Consider the following 21,270-nt stretch of genomic DNA (forward strand, 5'->3'; position numbering starts at 1 on the left):
CACAAAGGCCTGGGTCGCATCCCCAGGGACCTGTGCCTGTCGCCATGCACTTGTAATCCCAGCACTGCAGGGGGAAGATGGGCAGATCCCTGGGCTCACTGCCAGCTGGCCTAGCCTACTTGGTGAATTCCAGGCCAGAGAAAGAACCCCCAAAGGGAGAGAGAGAGAGAGAGAGAGAGAGAGAGAGAGAGAGAGAGAGAGAGAGAATAAAGTGCTCAGGGAAAGGTTTCCAATGTTGTTACTGGCCTCCACATGGACATCCACACAGTCACATGCCTGTAAACACACTGCACATGTGCATGCATGCGCGCGCACACACACACTTTTTTTTAAAAATCACAAAAATAAAGAACCAGACTTAACAGATAAAAGCACCTGCAATGACGTTTGATCCCTCAGAACCCACAGAAAAAGCCAAATGTGGTGAGCAACTGCAAGCGCAGCCCTGCTTTGGGGAAACAGGAGGCAGAGATGAGAGAATCACAGGGAGGCTGTCTGGGCAGCCACCTTGCACTCCATGGTGAGGAGACACAACAGGGGGAGACCCTGCCTCAAAGCAAGTTGGAAGGAGAGAACCGACTCCCCAAAGGTCCTCTGACCCTGCCACTGAGACACCCATATGCCTGTGCACACATAATAATAATAATAAGTATAATAAGTATAATAAAAATGAAGGCCCCAAAAATAAAAAGGCCAGTTGATGGTGGCACATGCCTTTAATGCCAGCATTTGGGAGGCAGAGGCAGGCCGATCCCTGTGAGTTTGGGATCAGCCTGATCTACAAGAGCTAGTTCTAGGACAGCCAGGACTGTTTCCCAGAGAAACCCTGTCTCAAAAAAAAAAAATATGAAGACACAGTGGAAGAGGATGGGATAGACAGAGCAGAAATGCATGCTCTTGTGTAAGAGAATTTTAAAACCCAATCTGGGATTGTAGCAGGTCCTCTGTTTATGAGTTATGGCTGTTAGCTTGGAGTTTTTGTGGGACTCCTAACAGCGGGAGTGGGTGTGTCTCTGACTCTTTTGCCTGCTCTTGGGACTCTTTTCCTCCTATTGGGTTGTCTTGTCCAGCCTATCATGATAGTAGAGCTTTTGCCTTGTCTTGTTGTATCTTGTCCTGTTTGGCTGATGTCTCTCGGAGGTATGCTCTTTTCTGAAGATGAAACAGACTAGGGGCTTCGATCTGGGGGAGAAGGCAGATGTAGGGGACGGAAGGAGTGAAGGGAGAGGAAACTGTGGTTGGGATGTATTGTATGAGAGGAGAATCCATTTTCACCCACAGAGAGAAAGAGATCACCAGGTATCTTTTTGCTTAGACATGAAAGAGAAAAATTACAAAGGAACGTATTGTTGAATTCGGTTACAAAAATGAAACTATGTAAAAAAAAATTAAACCAACCACAGGGTTCTTTCTCAATACCTATTGCAATTATAACTCTGGTTGTGATTTCTTTGCACTAAATGTGGGAATTTTTGTCAGATAAACACAATTCTCTTGGGGTCTGGGCATGTAGCTTAGTTGGTAGAGTGTTTGCCTAGCGTGTGTGAGATCCTGAGTCCCATCTCAGGCACTGCACACAGGAGTGGTGACACACCCTTGTGATCCCAGCACTTGGGAAGTGGAGGCTAGAGGGTCAGGAGTTCAAGGTCATCCTCAGCTATATAGTGCTTTTTGGGCTAGCCTGGGCTACATGAAACTGTCTTTTTTTAAAAATGGAAAGAAAAGGAAAATGTCTTTTTATCATTAATTTTAATATTTTAAAAACAATGGGCAGGAATATCCAGCAAATGAATTAATTTTAAAAATACTGATGAAAGAACCCATAGTGGCCATGAGATGTAACTCAGTAACAGAGCCCTAGTCTAGTATGCATGTGGCCTCAGGGACCATCTGAAGTCCTGTTTCAAGAAGAAAATCATGGTGTGTCTCACTGAAGCTGAGAAAAGTGTGGCTGCCTTAAATTGTTAATTCTACTGAGTGCCTCATAGAGTATCACAAAGACTGAGAGAAATTAGAAAAGGAGGAAGAGGAAGAAAGTTGGGAAGAACAGGTCATTTAGGGTAACATGTAGGGAGCAAAGTATCACAAACAAAAGGCTGCCTGGCTAGTTCTGGCTGTGGACTTTATCCTGAACCAGTACAGGGGTTAAGGTGAGGAGTGGGAGGTTCGGGCAGCTGGTTGCTGCTGCAGCCATCTGGAATTGTGGGGGTTGTGTCTGCCCCTCGACTGCAGTGGAAAGCCTAACGAGCAGTGACCCCAACAGGGAGCCACCACTGAGGGAGCAAGCAGGAACCAGAAACCTCTGTGGGTCCAGGCCAGAGCCAGAGAACTCTGCAGGAACAGGAGCAGGTCCAGGCCAGGGACATCTACGGAAGCAGGCCTAAAACAGCAATCTCCATTGGAGCAGGCCTGAGGCAGTGACCTCCACAGGAGCAGCTACAAAGGAACAACCACTGAGGGAGCAGGCCCAAGCCAGGGACATCTGGGGGAGCAGGCCTAAGCCAACTACCTCAGCCAGAGCAGGCCCAAAACAACAACCTCGACAGGAGCAGGTACAAGGGAACCACCGCTGAGGGAGCGGTCCGAGCCAGAGAGCTCCTCCAGAGCAAGCTTGAACCAGCAAACTCCGCAGGAGCAAGCCCAAGGCAGCAACCTCAGTAGGAGCAGCCCCAAATGACTCCTGGTACTGCAGAGCAACCCCAAGGAGCACTGAGCTACCTCCATGAACACCGAGTGACCTCCGGGTGACTGGAACCATGGCACTGACTGCACCACAGGGTGCAACCATCTGAGCCTTGGATCCACTGACACCTGGAAGATTGATCACCTGAGACACAGACAGCCCCAACTACATCAATCAGCGGAAAAGATGGGTACACTAGGTAAGAACACACTCAACACCACAAAGAGCAACACAACACCAATAACAACTAGTGGCCCTACATCAGAAAGACTTGAACAATCAAATATAGATGAAGCATAAGAAAATAACCAAAAAAATAACTTTAAAAGAATGTTTGAGGCCCTTAAAGAGGAAATGAAAAATTCCCTCAAAGAAATAGAAAAAAAGACAAACAAAAAATTGGAAAAAAAAAAAAACCCAACAAATTCCTTAAAGAAAACCAAGAAAAAGAAATCAAACAGGTAAAAAAAAATATTAAAGACTTGAAAGCCAAAATAGAGACAATAAAGAAAATAAAAACTGAGGGAAGTATAGAAACAGAAATTATGAGAAAATGATCAGGAACCACAAATGCGACCATAAACAGCAGAATACAAGAGATGGAAGAGAATTTCAATCGCTGAAGACACAATAAAGGAGATAGACTCATCAGTCAAAGAAAACATTATCTAACAAAAGCTTAACACAAAGTATCTGAGACATATGGGACACCATGAAAAGACCAAACCTAAGAATAATAAGGATAGAAGAAAGAGAAGAACTCCAGCTTAAAGGCACAGAAAATATATTCAACAAAATCAGTGAAGAAAAATTTCCCAAGCTAAAGAAAGATATGCATATGAAGATACAAGAAGCTTATAGAACACCAAATAGACTGGATAAAAAGAAGTCCCCTTGCCACATAATAATCAAAACACTAAACATACAGAATAAAGAAAGAATATTAAGAGCTGCAAAGTAAAAGGCAAAGTAATATATAAACGCAGACCTGTCAGAATTACACCTGACCTCTCAATGGAAACAAACAACAACAACAACAAAAATGAAAGCCAGAAGGTCCTGGTCAAGCGTTATGCAGACAGTAAGAGACCATGTATGCCAGCCCAGACTACTATAGCCAGCAAAATTTTCAATCACCATAGACAGACAAAACAAGAAATTTCATGACAGAACCAGATTTAACCAATACCTAGCCACAAACACAGCCCTTCACAAAATACTAGAACGAAAACTCCAATCCAAGGAAGTTGGCTACATCCACACAAACACAGACAATTGATGGTCTCACAGCGGCAAATTCCAAAGAAGGGAAAAACACACAATAACATCACCAATAATGAAAACAAAAATAACAGGAGATAGCAATCACTGGCCATTGCTTAATATAAATGAACTAAACTCACCTATAAAAAGACACAAACTAAGAGAATGGATACAAAAACAGAATCCATCCTTCTGCTGCATACAAGAAACACACCTCAGCCTCAGAGACAGACATCGCCTCAGAGTAAACCATTGGGAAAAAAATTTCCAATCAAATGAACCTAAGAAACAAGCTGGTGTAGCTATCCTAATATCTAACAAAGTAGACATTAAATTAAAATCAATCAAAAGAGACAAAGAAGGACCTTTCATACTAGTCACAGGAAAAATCCATCAAGAGTAAATCTCAATACTGAACATCTATGCCCGAAATACAAGGGCACCCTCATATGCAAAAGAACACTTCTAAAGTTTAAATCACACATTAAACTCACACACTAATAGTGGGAGACTTCAACACCCCACTCTCACCACTGCACAGATCAGTCAGACAGAAAATTAACAAAGAAATAAGGGAACTAAGAGATGTTATGACTCAAATGGACTTAACAGATCTATAGAACACTCCATCCAAACATAAAAGAATATACCTTCTCCTCAGCACTTCATGGAACCTTCTCAAAAATTGACCACATACGAGGTAACAAACCAAACCTCAACAGATACAAAAAAAAAAAATGGAATAACCCCATGTATCTTACTGGATCATCATGGCTTAAAATTAGAATTCAACACCAACACTAATTCCAGAAAGCCCACAAACACTTGGAAATTAAACAATGCTCACCTGTGCCATTAATGGGTCAAGGAAGAAATAAAAGAAAATATTAACGACTTCCTAAAATTCAATGAAAATGACCACACAACATACGCAAATTTAATGGACACAATGAAAGCAGTGTTAAGAGGAAAGTTCATAGCACTAAGTGTATACAAAAAGAAGCTGAAAAAAATCTCTAGAACAAAAAGAAGCAAACTCACCCAGTAGGACTAGATTTCAGGAAATAATCAAATTGAGAGCTGAAATTAGCAAAACAGAAACAAAGAAAACAATACAAAGACTCAATGAGACAAAGAGTGGGTTTTTTTTAAAAAAAAAAAATCAACAAACCTTTATCCAAACTAACCAAAAGCAGAGAGAGAATATCCAAATTAACAAAATCAGAAATGAAAAGGGGGACATAACAACAGACATTGAGGAAATCCAGAGACTCATTAGGTCATATTTTGAAAACCTGTACTCCACAAAATTAGAAAACTTAAAGGAAATGGGACAACTTTCTGGATAAATATCACTTACCAAAGTTAAGTCAAGACCAGATAAGCAAATTAAAACGACCTATAACTGCTAAAGAAATAGAAACAGTCATCAAAAGGCTCCCAACCAAAAAATCCCAGGGTCAAATGGTTTCAGCACAAAATTCTACAAGATTTTCAAAGAAGAACTAATACCAATATTCCACAAATTGTTCTACACAATAGAAACAGTAGGAATATTGCCAAACTCTTCTTATGAGGCTACAATTACCCTGATACCTAAATCACATAAAGATATTACTAAGAAAGAAAATAACAGACCAATTTCACTCAGGAATATTGATGCAAAAATACTCAATAAAACAATAGCAAACAAAATATAAAAACACATCAGAACCATCATCCACTGTGATCAAGTTGGCTTCATCCCAGAGATGTAGGGATGTTTCGACACACAAAAATTTGTCAATGTAATTCATCATATAAATAAAATGAAGGAAAAAAACATTTGATCATCTCATTAGATGCTGAAAAAGCTTCAACAAAATACAACATCCCTTCATGATAAAGGTCTTGGAGAGATCAGGAATACAGGAAACATAGCTAAACATAATAAAGGCAATATACAGCAAGTCAACATCAAACTAAATGGAGAGAAACTCCAAGCAATCCACTGAAGTCAGGAACAAGATAACGCTGCCCACTCTTTCCATATCTCTTTAAAATAATTCTTGATGTTTTGGCAATAACAATAAGATAACAAAAAAAGATCAAGGTGATTCAAATTGGAAAGGAAGAAGTCAAACTTCTGTTATTTGCAGATGATATGATAGTTTACATAAGCAACCCCAAAAATTCTACCAAGGAACTTCTACAACTCACAAACACCTTCAGTAATGTAGCAGGATATAAGATTAACGCCCCCCAAAAAATCAGTAGCCCTCCTTTACACAGATGATAAATGGGCTGAGAAAGAATATCACCCTTCACAATAGCCACAAATAGCATAAAATATCTTGGAGTAGCCGGGCGGTGGTGGCGCACACCTTTAATCCCAGGACTCGGGAGGCAGAGGCAGGCGGATCTCTGGGAGTTCGAGGCCAGCCTGGTCTACAAGAGCTAGTTCCGGGATGGGCACCAAAGCTACAGAGAACCCCTGTCTCGAAAAAACAAAAAAAAAATATCTTGGAGTAACTCTGACCAATTAAGTGAAGATCTGTACGACAAGAACTTTAAATCTTTGAAGAAAGAAACCGAAGAAGACACCAGAAAATGGAAAGATCCCCCATGCTCTTAGGTAGGCAGAATTAACATAGTAAAAATGGCAATCTTACCAAAAGCAATCTACAGATTCAATACAATGCCCAGCAAAATTCTCCACAGACCTTGAAAGAACAATATTCAATTTCATATGGAAAAGCAGAAAACCCAGAATAGCCAAAACAATCCTGTACTATAAAGGAACTTCTGGAGGCATCACAACTCTACTTCAGAGCTACAGTACTGAAAACAGCCTGGTATTATCATTAAAAACAGACATAAGGACCAATGGAACCCAATTGAAGACCCAGATATTAATCCACACTGCTTCAAACACCTGATTTTTGACAAAAAAGCAAAAAAAAAAATCAAATGAAAAAAGAAAGCATATTTAACAAATGGTACTGGCATAACTGGATATCAACATGTAGAAAAATGAAAATAGATTCATATTTATCGCCATGCACAAAACTCAAACAAATAGATCAAAGACCTCAACATAAAACCAACCACACTGAACCTCATAGAAGAGAAAGTGGGATATACACTTGAATGCATTGGCACAGGAAACCACTTCCTAAATATAACCCCAGCAACACAGACACTGAGATAAACAATTAATAAATAGGACCTCCTGAAACTGAAAAGCTTCTGTAAAGCAAAGGACATGGTCAACAAGTCAAAACAACAGCCTACAGGATGAAAAAAGATCTTCACCAACCCCACATCAGACAGAGGGTTGATGTCCAAAATACACAAAGAAATCAAGAAATTGATCATCAAAAGAACAAATAATCCAAGAAAAACATGGGGTACAGACCTAAACAGAGAACTGTCAACAGAGAAATCTAAAATGGCTGAAAGACACTTAAGAAAATGTTCAACATCCTTAGCCATCAGAGAAATGCAATTCAAAACAACTCTGAGATTCCATCTTACACCTGTAAGAATGGCCAAGATCAAAAACACTGATGACAACTTATGCTGGAAAGGATGTTGGGTAAAGGGAACTCTCCTGCATTGCTGGTGGGAATGCAAACTGGCACAGCCCCTTTGGATATCAACATGGCAATTTCTCAGAAAATTAGGAAACAACCTTCATCAAGACCCAGCAATACCACTTTTAAGTATATACACAAAGAATGCTCAATTGTACCACAAGGACATGTGCTCATCTATGTTCATAGCAGCATTGTTTGTCATAGCCAGAACCTGGAAACAACCTAAATGCCCCTCAACAGATGAATGGATAGGTAATATGTGGTACATTTACACAATGGAGTACTACACAGCAGAAAAAAATAATGACATCTTGAAATTTGTGGGCAAATGGATGGATGTAGAAACCATCATATGGAGTGAGGTATCAACAGGGATTCATAGCTCTTCAGCCTAGACCAAAACATGCTCCACAAAATCAAGATAGTAGGGAGACAAGCAATAGAGTGAACTCCAGCAGAGGCCATGTCTACTGGTTGAGAAACACTTGGAGGTAAAGGGACTTTGTGGGGTCTGTTGGTCACCAGCATGACCTCAGCAGGGGTTGAATTCTGCTGGTGTCTGTGTCTCTCCATATATAATGACCACAAGAGTGCCCAGCAGTGGTGATGGGGGGGGCAGTGCCCAAACAGTTACCCAGCTGGGCCTGAGTGCACTCTGTGAGGAAGCTGAAGTCACAGCTGCCACAGAGGAGTTGAAATGGCCAGAAGACCTGATCATGGTGAGAACGTGGGAGAATGTGGGAAAATAGGGGATGTGAAGCAAGGAGGGAGAAGAGGGCACTGAGGAAGGGGGATTAAAAAAAACTGGTGTGAGGAGAGGTGAGGGATGTGTCTTAGAGACTGATGAAGTAGGGAGACCCAGAGGAGGAGGGGTGTACATGGGGACCAGAAGGCACCCTCTGTGGAAGGCACGAGATATGGTGTAAACTGGGAATTAACAGAGACACTGGCACAGGACCAAGTGGAGGCTGCTCCATCCTGGAGAGGCCACACCCATATGGATATATAGCAATGAGGAAAGGGGTGGACAGGGCAGTAATGCAGTTGGGAGAAAGGAGCAGGAGACTGGGCATCTAGGAGGAGCTGAGACTCGGGAGTGGGGTGAGATCTGAGGGCACAGTGAGGGGACAGCTCTGAGAAAGGAGCTAAACCTTGTGGATGGTTGTGGCGAAGAGGAAAGAGGAAGATGGCAGAGCTCTGGGGAGGGTACAGAACACACGAGAGGAATCTGTGGAAAGGATCAGACAAGTAAGATAGCTAATGACATCTATGGTACAAGAAAGCCAGGGTAACCAAAGCCTGACCTGGGATGTGCTCTCCTTGAGAGATGGTGAGGTGGGTCCCATCATTCGAATGAAACATCTGCACACCTTTACTTGTGTTCAGACGAACTTGGCAGATGTACACTGTCTGGTCCTTCTCCTTCAAGTCCAGGATTCTGAGGACTCCGGATGTCTGAGGCTGTGTCCAGTTCAGGATGAGCCGGTCCTTAAAATGCTCGTGTATGAAACCCGAGGAAGAGTTGTAGATCAATTCCCCATGGAGTTTCTTCCATCTCCAGAGAATCCTCATCTGTGGAATTTGTTCCAACTCCCCAGGGAAGTAGAAGGAGAAGGGGATCTCGATGGAGCCGCCCTGGACACCAGAGAGGCGTGCTGATTGCTCCACCCCATAGTCATTTACTCTGCTGGATCCTGCTGAGTTCCCTAGGAAGGATGGGGAGAATCTGAAGGCATGGAAGGGGATAGAAAGGACAACCCAGAGTTTCCTGAGTCTTCACCAACAGGCAGGTGTAGAACATGGAGCACAACTGTCTCTATGTCTCACTGCCCCATATGGGACAGAACAGACAAAAAGGGTTGGAATGGACCCACTCTGAGGGATGAGCTCTCTCTTGGGGTACAGAGGTGAAGCTGGCTCCTCTAGCAGTCACCTGTCCACGTGAAAACCCACTCTTCCCAGCCCCACTGGTTTCTCCTATGGTTAAGGCAATGGCTGCTAGCAAGGTCCCCACTACTCACCACCACTCACCAGCTTGCATGCACACTGCTGTCAGCAGCAGAAGCACGACCCACGCTATGACCCAATTCCTTCCATGAAATGAGACCAGCAGAGCCATCAGGCAGGAGAGGAGGCCCCGTTGAGGAAGCCTGGGGCACTCAGGAGTCAGGAGAGAATCAGGGTAAAGTGATCCACAACCTCCAGGACTGCTCATGTGAAGGACAGTGGGGGCAGGACCTCCACATCTCTAGCTCCTTGTGGCCAGAAACTTCCTTTATTATTCTGGCTTCTTCTTTCCCGTGATGCAGAAGATCCACCCTGTGAGACAATGTCCGAACCCTTGAGGCCAGCCCTGATTTGGGCAGAAAGATATGGAATTGACCTCACCATGCCAGCTCTCCTCTCTTACACCTAGGCCTCCTGTCCCATCCAGTCTTGCCCATTTCCTATGTGGTCTGTAATTGCTTTGCTTTCTCATCTCCATATTCCTTCCACTCCTGCCCCTCCCCCGATCTATTTGTCATTGCCCCTCCCACCTTCTGGTTGTTTGTGTCTCTCTAGTAACCTCAGGTAGAGAAGTGGTCAGGTTCTGCTCACTTCAGACACAATGAGGAAGGAAGTGATGAGGACACACATTCAGATTCCAGACCTAGTAGAGTTCACCACCACCCTGTGTCTTCTCTTTGCCCTGTTGTTGCCTTTCAGGGACCCCTCACAGTGTCCCAGCAAACCCATAACCCAGAGGACACTCTGGCCCCTGCCACTCACTGCTGCTGAGTCTGTAACTTCCCTGGGCTTCCTGAGTGATCTTCTCCCTCACCTTGACAGCGACTCCATGTTGAAGTGGGAGCATCCCACCACCCGGCTAGCTTTACCCAAAATAATTATACAGAAACTGTATCCTTTTAAACACTGTTTGGCCCATTAGCTCTAGCCTCTTACTGGCTAGCTCTCATATCTAGATTAACCCATTTTTAATAATCTGTGTAGCACCACGATCTGGCGGCTTACCATGGAGATCTTAACCTGCGTCTGTGTCTGATGGGCGAATCATGGCGACTCCTGACTCGACTTCTTTCTCCCAGCATTCTGTTCTGTTTACTCCACCCACCTAAGGGGTGGCCTATCAAATGGGCCTAGGCAGTTTCTCTATTAATTAACCAATGAAAGCAACAGATAGAAAGATGGCCCTCCTCCATCATTTTTCTTTTTTCTGTTTAAACAAAAAAGAAAGGCTTTTATTTTAACATAGTAAAATTACATATAACAAAACAGTTATAAAGCAAGAATTACAGTTACAATATTTATATCTATTTTATCTTTTATCATAACAATGGAAAACTATAACTATAACTAACCATTCTTTAACTCCATCAAAGACTCCAGAAGGATATAATATTACCTAAGTAAACAAGAAATCCAAAACTCTAGAAATGACAGAGACATCTCACTGTCTGAACAGTCACCCAAAGTTCCTCTGTACCGTTGGGGCATTCATCCTCAGTCTTTAGGCCCATAGTATCCAGCAGACATTTCCATGAAGCAGGAAATTTCAAAGACAGTTTAGTCACTATCTGCTGTGTCCTGTAGAATGTCTCGCAGACTCTTTCATGAATCAGGAACCCTGAAAGATCATCTCACCTTTACGCAAGTTTAGCAGTCCTCTCTCTGTGGGTTTTTTGCGTCCAGTTTATGTAACAGTCCAGGCAAGAGCAGTGTCTTGCCCAAATGTTTATCAAACTCCTTAAGGATCCTCTTTGATGCCCATCTTTAAAGTAGATTGGTGCTGTCAGGAGCAGACATGTCTCATTGTCATGAAATGCCCTAAGTTTTTAAAATATTTTAAATACCATATTCTGCAGTCTTTGAAATATATGAAGAATGTCTATATAACTGAAATATATCTCTATATATCTAGAAAATCTAACTAACATGAGTGCAAGCTTGACTATTGATGATTATCCATTAGCAACCTATATTTCCTAATTATACATTACATTCTTAAATGAACTACACAATCACAATACCTTAATCAAGAGCAGAAATACATATACATATAACAAAATTGACCTTAAAATCCATACCAATGTAAATTATTCATACCTATATCATACATACCTATATCATATCCCCCTTTAAATGTAAAAGAACATTTATAAACAATATTTGGGAATATGGGCGCAGTTAATTTTTTTCAAACTGTTTTCTGTTGAATGGGGGCACTGTTATTTAGGTCTTTTATGGTATAACCTGTGTGCTAGATTCATCTCAGTTGGCAGTTGAGCGAAGTAATTTTTTGAGGGTGTTTACAGCAACCTTTTAGGAGGACGTGGTCTATCATACCATATTGGGATAGAAATAATCAACAGAGTCTCGTCCTCTGTGAAAAACAAAAGAAGACCCTTTTTAAAGCATCATATCCTTAGACCCAAATTTTGAAATCATAATACCCTTATATTTATTTTGGTTCTGTTTGGCAGCCCATATAATGAAATGTCTCTTTGTACTTAGCTCCTTTACAGTTAAAAATTTTAAAGAAAACACAATGTACATAATCCAGACTCTTTGTGAATTTTTTATTTTTACGTGGTTTATTTTTTTTTATTTTTTTTAATCTATAACTATCTGTACTTTGTCTCTTTAAAGACTTTATCCCCCTTTTTTTAAGGACATTAACTTTATTTTTTTTCTATATATTTTTTTAAGCCTACGTATATTCATCCAACATTGTGACTTATTTAGTGGTCTTTTATGTCTGAATCTGTTTTATTGTGAATTTGTAATTTTTACTATCCAGGAGCATTTTGTTTTGAGCTTTTAAATCGTTAAGTGCTTAAGAATCTAAGCTGTGACATTCCTAGGTTAAAAACAGGTACTGCCTGCTTGCCCCACCCGGTCCAACATGGCAGAGCCGCTCGTGTCTCTGATCCTTGCACATTGCACCAGTAGCGTGGTGGAGCTGCTTGTGCCTCTGAGCCGCAGCACGCAATGACTTTCTTTTAGGCACACAGTGAGTCTAGTTGCCATCAAGCAAGCCGTAGCACTTTACTCCAAATGATCCATTTAAAAGCTCTGTCTCCCGCAGAAGCCAGACAGAGATCACAATGGCGGCACAGCCCAGAAAGCCGGCATTTTAAAATGGCCAGTTTTTTTCCTGCTGCTGAGTCAGGAAAATTTTTTTGTGGTACGCAACCCACAAACAGCAAAAACTGTCTTAAATTTTCTTTGTGTCCTTTTTAAGCCCTCTCAGGTTTTACGTGGAGTTTATTAGCACGCTCTGTTGTAATAAGAGCGGCGGGGCTGCGTCCCCGGCAACTCCAGAGCTACTCCAGCTTCTGAAGGAGCCTTCCTGCCTCCCATCACCCTTAACACATGCCACAGCCAACACAGCCTGGATGCCGAGACTGGTGGGGGGTGCCGGGATTGAGACAAGGATACTTCTTCTCAGGTGGAAGAACAGCAAACTTTATTTTGCCCAGTAACCTTTTTACCTCTACTGTTTCTGTGGAGACCCACCGGCCAGAAAGGACAGAAACATCCTTGTCAATTACAGACCACAAGGAAGTTCAGCTGTTGGTCAAGGGGAGTGAGGGCAGCTGGATCACAACAACCACACACTCAGAAGAGGAAACCAAGGATCAGAGAAGCCCTGGCACATGTCACATGACTGGCAGGTGACTGGACTTCAGTCGCATTGAGTTCTTGTATTCCTCTTCTCCACACTGACTTCCAGCTGCCTGCTCGGTGCAGCCTCTGAACCTCCCTCAAGGCTAAGGATCTGCTGCTGGGCTCCAGGGAGGCTTTTCTCACAGAGCACTTGAGAGACGTCGTCTAGTTGTGACTGTTCTACAACATTCTTTGGATGAAGTGGGTAAAGAGGGCTCAGAGCAGCAATGTGTCCGTCATGACATATCACCTGGACATCTCTGAGAGTGGACACAGGTGAGCTGTGATAGGAACAGAGGAGTAAGAGATGGGGGCCGAGGCTGTGGTGGCCGCCGGGATGGTCCTGTGGAGGTCATCCCACCCTTCCCATGACAAGGTGCCATCAGTTCCCTGCAGGACAGGATGCTGCATCAGAGGAAGCAGCATCATTTTCTCTGAGTGATATGTGCAGAAGGGATTCCCCAGTTCCTTAGATTTCCTGCCCTTTATTCCCTTCTCCATGCTTCCCTTCAGGTGGCTATGCAGACTGCCTCCCATCATATCTGCTTCTCTGTCTTCCTCACAGTCCCCATGGTTCTCTGATACCTTGACCTGAGACAGAAAAAATTTCTCATGGCCTCACCCCAGCTGCACATGGACACACTTCTTTATCCATCCATCCTGCCCTTGGAGACCCCAACCACAGACAGGGCCTATTGAACCTGTCAGAAAGCCCTCCCCCAACTTCTTTACTGGATGCAGTATGATGTAGTCCAGGCTGGGCCTTGAACTTGTTACATAGCCAAGGATGACCTTGACCTCCTACAGATCCTCTCTATTCTCCCTAGAGCTGGGTGACAGGCATGACCCATCATGCATTTTATTCTCTGCTGGGGAGAGAACCCAGTGTTCTGTGCCAGGCAGGTAAGAACTCCACCAATGAACCTTGTCTTTAGCTTCAGTGAGGTCTGAGAGGGGCTCTCATGGTCATGTGTACTCACTTCAGGGTTCATCGAGCCCTGCCGTACACTCTGGGGTCTGTGGGTAAAAAGTAACTCGATTTCTAAGTCACCATGGAGAGGCTGGGCCTGATGAGGCTGCCATGTGCCCCTGCTGGTCAAGAGCTTTTTTATACAAAAGGCTCTGGTTGGTTCTTCAGGATACCAGCAACCACTTGTGCCCAGCCTCACTGCTGCCACCTGCTGGCCCCTGAGTTTCAAGTCATTGGCTCTGTTGTTTCAAGTCCTGGACTCTGTTGGATACCCATAGGGGCCCTGCTGTGGGATGACTTCTCTCCAGGATGCTGTAATTAGTTTCCTGCAGTGATAGCCATGTTTTTCCCAATAACAGTAACTGGGCTGTGCAGCCGTGATGCTTTCACAGTGCATGGGCACTTTCCGTGGAAGAGCAGCCTGTGGCTGCAGTGTGCACACTGGGGCTTTGTGTGCATGTGACCATGGGACGGTCAGAACCTGGCTGCTGCTCAGGCTGTAGCGTGGGTATACACTGCCTCCACAGAACAAATAAGTAAGTGTAATTTAAATATTTAACCAAAGGTGGGCTAGGCATGGAGGTACATGCCTTTAATTCTATCATTTAGGAGGTAGAGGGAGAGGCAAGTGGATCTCTGTGTGTTGGAGGTTCTATGGTCTATATATCTAGTCTATATAGCCTGGTCTATATACCCAGGCCAGCAAAGGCTATATGGTGAGACTTTGTCTCAAAGAGCAAAAGCAAGCGTACAAACAAAAACAAAACCTACAAAACACAAAAGAGCTGAATGTACATGATATCTAAGGTTGTTCTCTGGACTGCACATACATGAGCACACATTTATTTGTGCACACATGCCCCTGCACACAGACACACACAGTCATCCAAGGCAATTTCACAGAGGATGTGCCACAACGTGTTTAACCAGTCTTCCTCCTGAGTAAACATGACATCCCCAGGCCAGGCTCTATGAGTCTTCAGACTCTAGTTCCTAATAATGTCCCTAGCATTCAGACACAGCTATCTTTTCCCATAACAGCAGTGGCTGAAAACAGGCTCAATTCTTCCTATTTCTGTTTGAACCATCCAATTCCAGAAACTTCCCTCAAATAACCAACACTGCAGGCCCTGTGGGACCTGATGCAGAAAACAACTCATTGATGACAACTCTTCATTTGTCTACCCATTCCCTGTCACGCTCCTAGCACTCCCTATATTCTTCCTTGAGTGACAGCATACAGAATCCAGACAGACCCCAAAATAACCCATGCTGACTGGGTCCTGAAGACAGTAAGGGAGATGCTAGAGGGGATGGTGGCAGGATGGCGGCTGGTGGTGTAGACAGGACACTCAGGCTGCACTAGGACATTACAGTAGCACAGTTGCCCTGCCCCCACCTGACCTCCGCTTTCTCCCCTATGATGACATCATCATCTTCACCTCCCTCGTGTGCTATCCAACCTCAGCATGAGCACCTCCCTGCACCCCTGTAGAGGGAAGCAACAAGAAGAGACTCTATAGGGTGTCTTAGAGGCCCAGTGAGTGAGGTTGCTTGACCTATTCCTCTGGATTAAGTCTCCAGGTATTGCTTTGCCCAAGATCAGAGGCAGAAACTCATGAATCATCAAGTTTGAGATCACAAATACTAAGAATCTCCTAGTCCCCTCTGCAACATCATATGTTTTCCTATAAAAAGTCAAACAGACGAAAAAGCAGCAAACAAACTTTAACAAACAGTGTTTACATAGTGGTACATGACTTTATCCCAGCACTCTGGAGGCCGAGGCAGGTGAATTTCTGTGTATTGTGGACCAGACTGATCTATATAGAAAATTACAGAACAGTCGGAGTGACATAACAGAGACACCCCGCCATCTCAAAAACAAAGATACAAACAAACAGAGAAAAGCAAACCTACTACAGTTGAAAATTTTGTCTAAGTGAATCTAGAGAGAAAACTAGTGACATCTTCATGTTCTTTGTCGCCAACCAAAGTGAACTAAGATGACCTGCCTCCATCACGTTTCTGTACTATTCTCACTTTTACTTAGCTTTGGTTTGTTGACTTCAAGACAGGGTCTTCTGTAGGACAGGCTGGCTTCAAACTCAATGGGTACTAATGATAGCCTGCAATTCATGATCTTTTTGTCTCTACCTGTCAATCATTGGCATTGCAGGCATATGTCGCCATGCCCAGTTCCCTTTAGTCCATTTTGTTACTGACTGGCTCAGGCCAGGGAACACATATCCCAAAGACTAGAACCCAACGTCTTCTTCACACTTGGACCACAATGTTCCCTTCAACCAATGGGAGTTTGGTCTGGAATAAAGCACCTAAATGTCAAGATTGTTCGCTCTGTGTTCTTTACCTCTTGAAACCTCTCCTTTTAAATAGTGAAAACTGACCTGGCAAGTCACATGAACATTTAAGTAACAGCTCTGAGATCTCTTCTCTCTACCCAGCACTTGAAGGGTAGAGTTGATGAATGGATAGTCCTTTAGATGACTGGACAGACCACCATAGCAGCAGCCTGCTTGTGTGAACACCATAATGTGAAGAACCAGCCTGGCTCCATCTTAGGCTTCAAAGTCATCTTAGAGTAAAAACAAAATAGATTCATTTATGCTTATGTAGCTCAAGGCTTTGGTTTTGCCCCATCTGTACACTTAACTATAAATGGTTCCATACTCCCTGTTCCAGGAATTACAATCATGTCTTTATTTTTTAAATAAATTGTTTATATCTGTTTTGTGACTCTACCTTTGTATCAGAAGCTTATGTGACCACCCACAATGACTTGTGATGTCCACCCTCCAACCATGTCTTTGTTTCAGGAGGACTATCCTGTTATGCTTATGCTGTGCTCATGTAACACGACTGTTTCATCTACCAAAATCCTTCATTTGGAAACCTCTGCCTGAGCTATAGAGGACTTGTCTTCCTTACATTCAAAGTGATGACCACTTGAACTCTGCCTTATACACAAATAAAAAGCTTGCTTTAATCAATTGGTTGCTTTAATTAATTTGATCATGATACTTTGGGTTGGCAGTCTACCTACTCCCATCTTTGGGATTAACTCAGGGATGCCCAGAGGAGACACCATCCCAGCTGCCAAAGTTACTGGGACCATGGCCACTGCTGAGTTCAGCCTCAGAGGCTTGGATCCAGTTACACCACAGCAGGCATCTTACAGCTGCTTCAGTAGACTTCACTTTAGTCATGAAAAGCCTTGATGGCTTCTCCATATCCCTCCATCTTCAGCAAGCACATGGGGTTGGGGACCATTTTCCCAATGACTCAGCTAGTTCCATGACTGATATGCACTCAAGGTTTCTGATTGGTGGATCTCAATCAAGCATGCTCATGCACCTCTTCTGGCTATAAAAGCAGCCAGATTTTGATTCTTACTAGTCAGTCTGCTGTCCTTATGTCCCAGCATGCTCTCTGGTAGAAGCTGACCCACTGACGATCAAATGTTAAGACAAACTGGATTTGAGAAGGAAGTCTTGTCCTAGGGGAGACCCCAGAGACCAGAATATACACAAGGCAGGAAATAAGGAAACTGAGTGCTTGTAGTTGGGCCTGTGAGGAAAGGAAGCCCAGGATGGGACCCAAGCAAGCCATGGTCTGTCACCTGAGGAGGGCCATGGAGGGGTCAGGTGCTGTCGCTGAGATGGCAGTGTTCAGGGAGAAAGGAGAGAGGAACTGGGATCCTCATGCAGTGCTGCTCAGTGTGGTCATGATCTGTGCTTCTCTCAGTGACGCTGCCTCTGAACACAATCTGCGACTCTCTAAGAGGTCATGGGAGATTTACTGAAATTATTATTAATTCCATGAAGAGACAGGAAACAGCACAGTAAGGCTCTCAGGAACAGAGACAAAGATGACCTGAATTCTAAGGAGAGGAAATCAGAGGGTACATGGCAGATATGGGGATTCTCTTCTTGTACCTGTTCAGGGATAAGATGTATCAGAGATCAGGACTGTAGCCATGCTCTCTGATTCTAAGGCAGGTGGCAGGGGGGAGAGTGAGATGCAGGATGTGTGGCCAGCAATCCCTATTTTGAGGAAAACTGACCACCTTATTGACAGATGCTGGCCCCTGGACGTCTGGTAGCAGCAGATAACAGACAATGTCTCAGCTGGTACCTGTGGCTGACCCTAAAAGGAACAGGAGGAGTTTCCAGAGTTAGTCTCCCTGTACATTTGGGTGGCTAGAAATCAAGCCCAGGTTATAGGCCTAGGCAGCAGTGCCTTTTCTCATAGCTATATTGCTGGATCACACTATTTTTTGGTTCACTAATATGCAATTTTAAAATGCTTCATTTAAAATAAATTTAGAAAAGGTTATGACCATGATTTATTCCTGGGGAATCCACATTTTTTTTTCTGACAGAGCCTCTGACTGGCTTGGAGCTCAGCAGTAAGGCTAGAGGAGCTGGACAGCCAGTCCCAGGGCTCTACCAGATCCGTGCTTGTCCAGGGCTGGGATTACAAATTCCTGCCGCCTACCTGGCTTATATTGTGGGTTCTCGGAATCAAGCTCAGGTCCTCCTGCCAAGGGCAAGGCTTTTCTGACTCAATCACCTCGCTAGTTCCCTTGCATGCCTCTCAAAACAATCTTTCCCACGCAGCCTCTCACCTGCTCCTTGGGATGACAGCCGCTCACCTGGCTGGGGTTTCAGCTTTAGTCTGCTGGCCTGTAGGAGAAGAACCAGTGTCAGTGTGGCAGCCATGCTGATCCTCTGTCTGCCTCTTAGCTGTTCTCTGTGTTCAGACAACATTAGGGGCCCACGGCAGCAAACAGCTCTGCAGCAGCCAAACAGGGATAGGTCTGAGCGTCACCAGGACCTGAGTCCAGTCCTCAGCTGTCCTTCTGCACAGCACAGCCAATTAGAGGACAGCTCTCCTGTCCACTGCCCCTTGTCCATATCCTTCTCCCTTTGTTTCCTTCCCCTGTCTAGAACTCATGTCCCTTCCCTGCTCTCCCAGCTCTGTCTGCACTCACCAGACCTCCCTTTTGTTTCCCTGGAAGCTGGCTCCATGGCTGTCCCTGTGAATGCAGCTGCTGCTCCCTGCAGATTCAGTCCTAGGATTCTAATCCCAGTCAGACTTCTGCTGCTGATGGAGGAAGGTCATTGGCTAATAAAGAAACTGCCTTGGCCCATCTGATAGGGCAGAATTTAGATAGGTGGAGTAAACAGAATAGAATGCTGGGAGGAAGAGGAAGTGAGCTCAGACTCGACAGCTCTGCTCTCTGGAGCAGACGCCATGCTCTCCTCTCCAGAGCAGACGCCATGAAGCAAGCAGCTAGATCAGACATGCTGAATCTTTCCCGGTAAGACTGATGCTACCCAGATTACTAAAAATGGGTTAGGCAAAATATGAGAATTAGCCAGTAAGGGCTAGAGCTGATGGGCCAAGCAGTGTTTAAAAGAATACAGTTTGTGTGTTGTTATTTTGGGGCATAAGCTAGCTAGGCGACCAGGAGCTGGGGCGGCAGGAACGCAGCCCGCAGCTCCCACTACATGCTGCCTCCCAGACTGCTGCTCTGCACCTCTCAGCTGCTCCTCTTATCTATTGTAGGGCTGAGCCCTTCTGAAAACCACTAAATACATCTTCACACTTTATTACTGTGCCTTCCATTACACTCCACTATCTGCTATCTCTGCTCCTGCCCTGTAGTTTTCTACTCAGCATGGAATTAAGTATACTCTGAACCTAGACCACATTTCGCTCTTGTTTTGTGTGTGTACAAGGTCACAATGAGCCCAGACTGTCCTTCAACTTTCTATGTAACTTCAGGCAACCTTGTTCTCTTGATTCCCCTCTCTGTACTTCCCAATGCTGGGATTCCGGTGTTCCCTACTCTGTCCCCATAATTGTTTCTTAGAATCTTTTTGAATTTTAGAACACAAATCATTTATGTATACAAAAATGGACTTGAGATTTGAATAAAGATTGCATTGAATTTTTAGAATATTTTGCATTGTAAGGACTTATTGTATAAATTTTTCCATTATTTAAATAATCTTACATATTTCAGCATTTTCCTAACCTTTTTAAATTTATTTTTTGGGCAGTATATATATGTATGTGTACATTTGCATGTATACGCCTGTGTTTGGATGACAGAGGACACCCTTGGGTATGATCCTGCAGGAGCTGCCCACCTACTTTTATGTGACAAGTCTGCCATTGGCTTCTCACTATTGGGCAAGGCTGGCAGCCCAGTGAGCTTCAAGGGATCCTACTGTCTCTGCCTGCCCTAGTGTCTACCAACATGACCAACCTTTTAAATGGACGCTGGGAATGGAATTCATGTACTTGTATTTCTGTGGCAACCAATTTACCAACTATACCATCTTCCCACCTGCTCTGCAATTTCTCTCAGCCAATGTTTTTTTTTTTTTTTTTTGAGGGGGAGGATAAAAATCTTTCATCTCTCTTACTGTGGATTCATCCCAGACTTTTCACCTTTGGTTCTATTGAACACCATTGTTTAATTTCTGTGCTGATACCATATCCCCAAGTTAGGCAGTTCTCTCTCTTGATGGTCTCACTTCCTGTGAGATGCTGTCCCTGAAGGCTGCTCTACCTCAGACCTTGTTTAGCAGCCACAGCCCTTTCCAAATGAGCAGTTAGCCCCTGGGGCTCCTGTGTGCCCCTTGAATTCCTCAGGAGCAGGCTGTGTTCATCTGCACTTGATCCTCTAATTTCCAGGTGCGACTCTAAGGAATTAGAGGCAGATTCAGTCCTGGTTGAGTTCAGCCTCCTTTCTGTCCCTGAGTTCTCTGGACTCTGTCCTGAACAAGCTCCTCCTTCTCCATCCCCCACAGCTGAGAAAATCCCCAGAGGGTAAGCTAAGAGGAGGCCCTGTCCTGGACCACTCACCTTTTCTTCCACCAGAGGAAGATCAGCATCACACAGACAGGGGTTATGAGCACAGCTGTGGCCACCACCACCCCGACCATGGCTACTATGTTCAAAAGTGAAGGATTCCTCTGGTTCTCTGTGTCCTCCTGTCCAGCCGTGGTGACTGCAGAGGTGATGATGGAGGGACTTTTTGTGGTGGTCTTAACTGCTGGGGAGAGATGAGTAGT

At 44.0% G+C, this 21,270-nt stretch overlaps 1 protein-coding gene across 1 annotated transcript in view; it reads right to left on the bottom strand.

Moving 5' to 3' along the window:
* The window catches only part of LOC130871377 (paired immunoglobulin-like type 2 receptor alpha), a 48,499-nt gene that overhangs the window by 10,294 nt on the left and 16,935 nt on the right, over positions 1-21,270 (bottom strand). The window contains exons 3-4 of the mRNA XM_057764716.1: positions 21,062-21,251; positions 8,829-9,250 (exon numbers count right to left, since the gene is read on the bottom strand). Of these exons, the coding sequence (XP_057620699.1) occupies positions 8,829-9,250; positions 21,062-21,251 (612 nt within the window). The remainder of the gene's footprint in view (positions 1-8,828; positions 9,251-21,061; positions 21,252-21,270) is intronic.

This window comes from Chionomys nivalis, chromosome 3 (assembly GCF_950005125.1).
Source record: "Chionomys nivalis chromosome 3, mChiNiv1.1, whole genome shotgun sequence".
NCBI classification, from domain to species: domain Eukaryota; kingdom Metazoa; phylum Chordata; class Mammalia; order Rodentia; family Cricetidae; genus Chionomys; species Chionomys nivalis.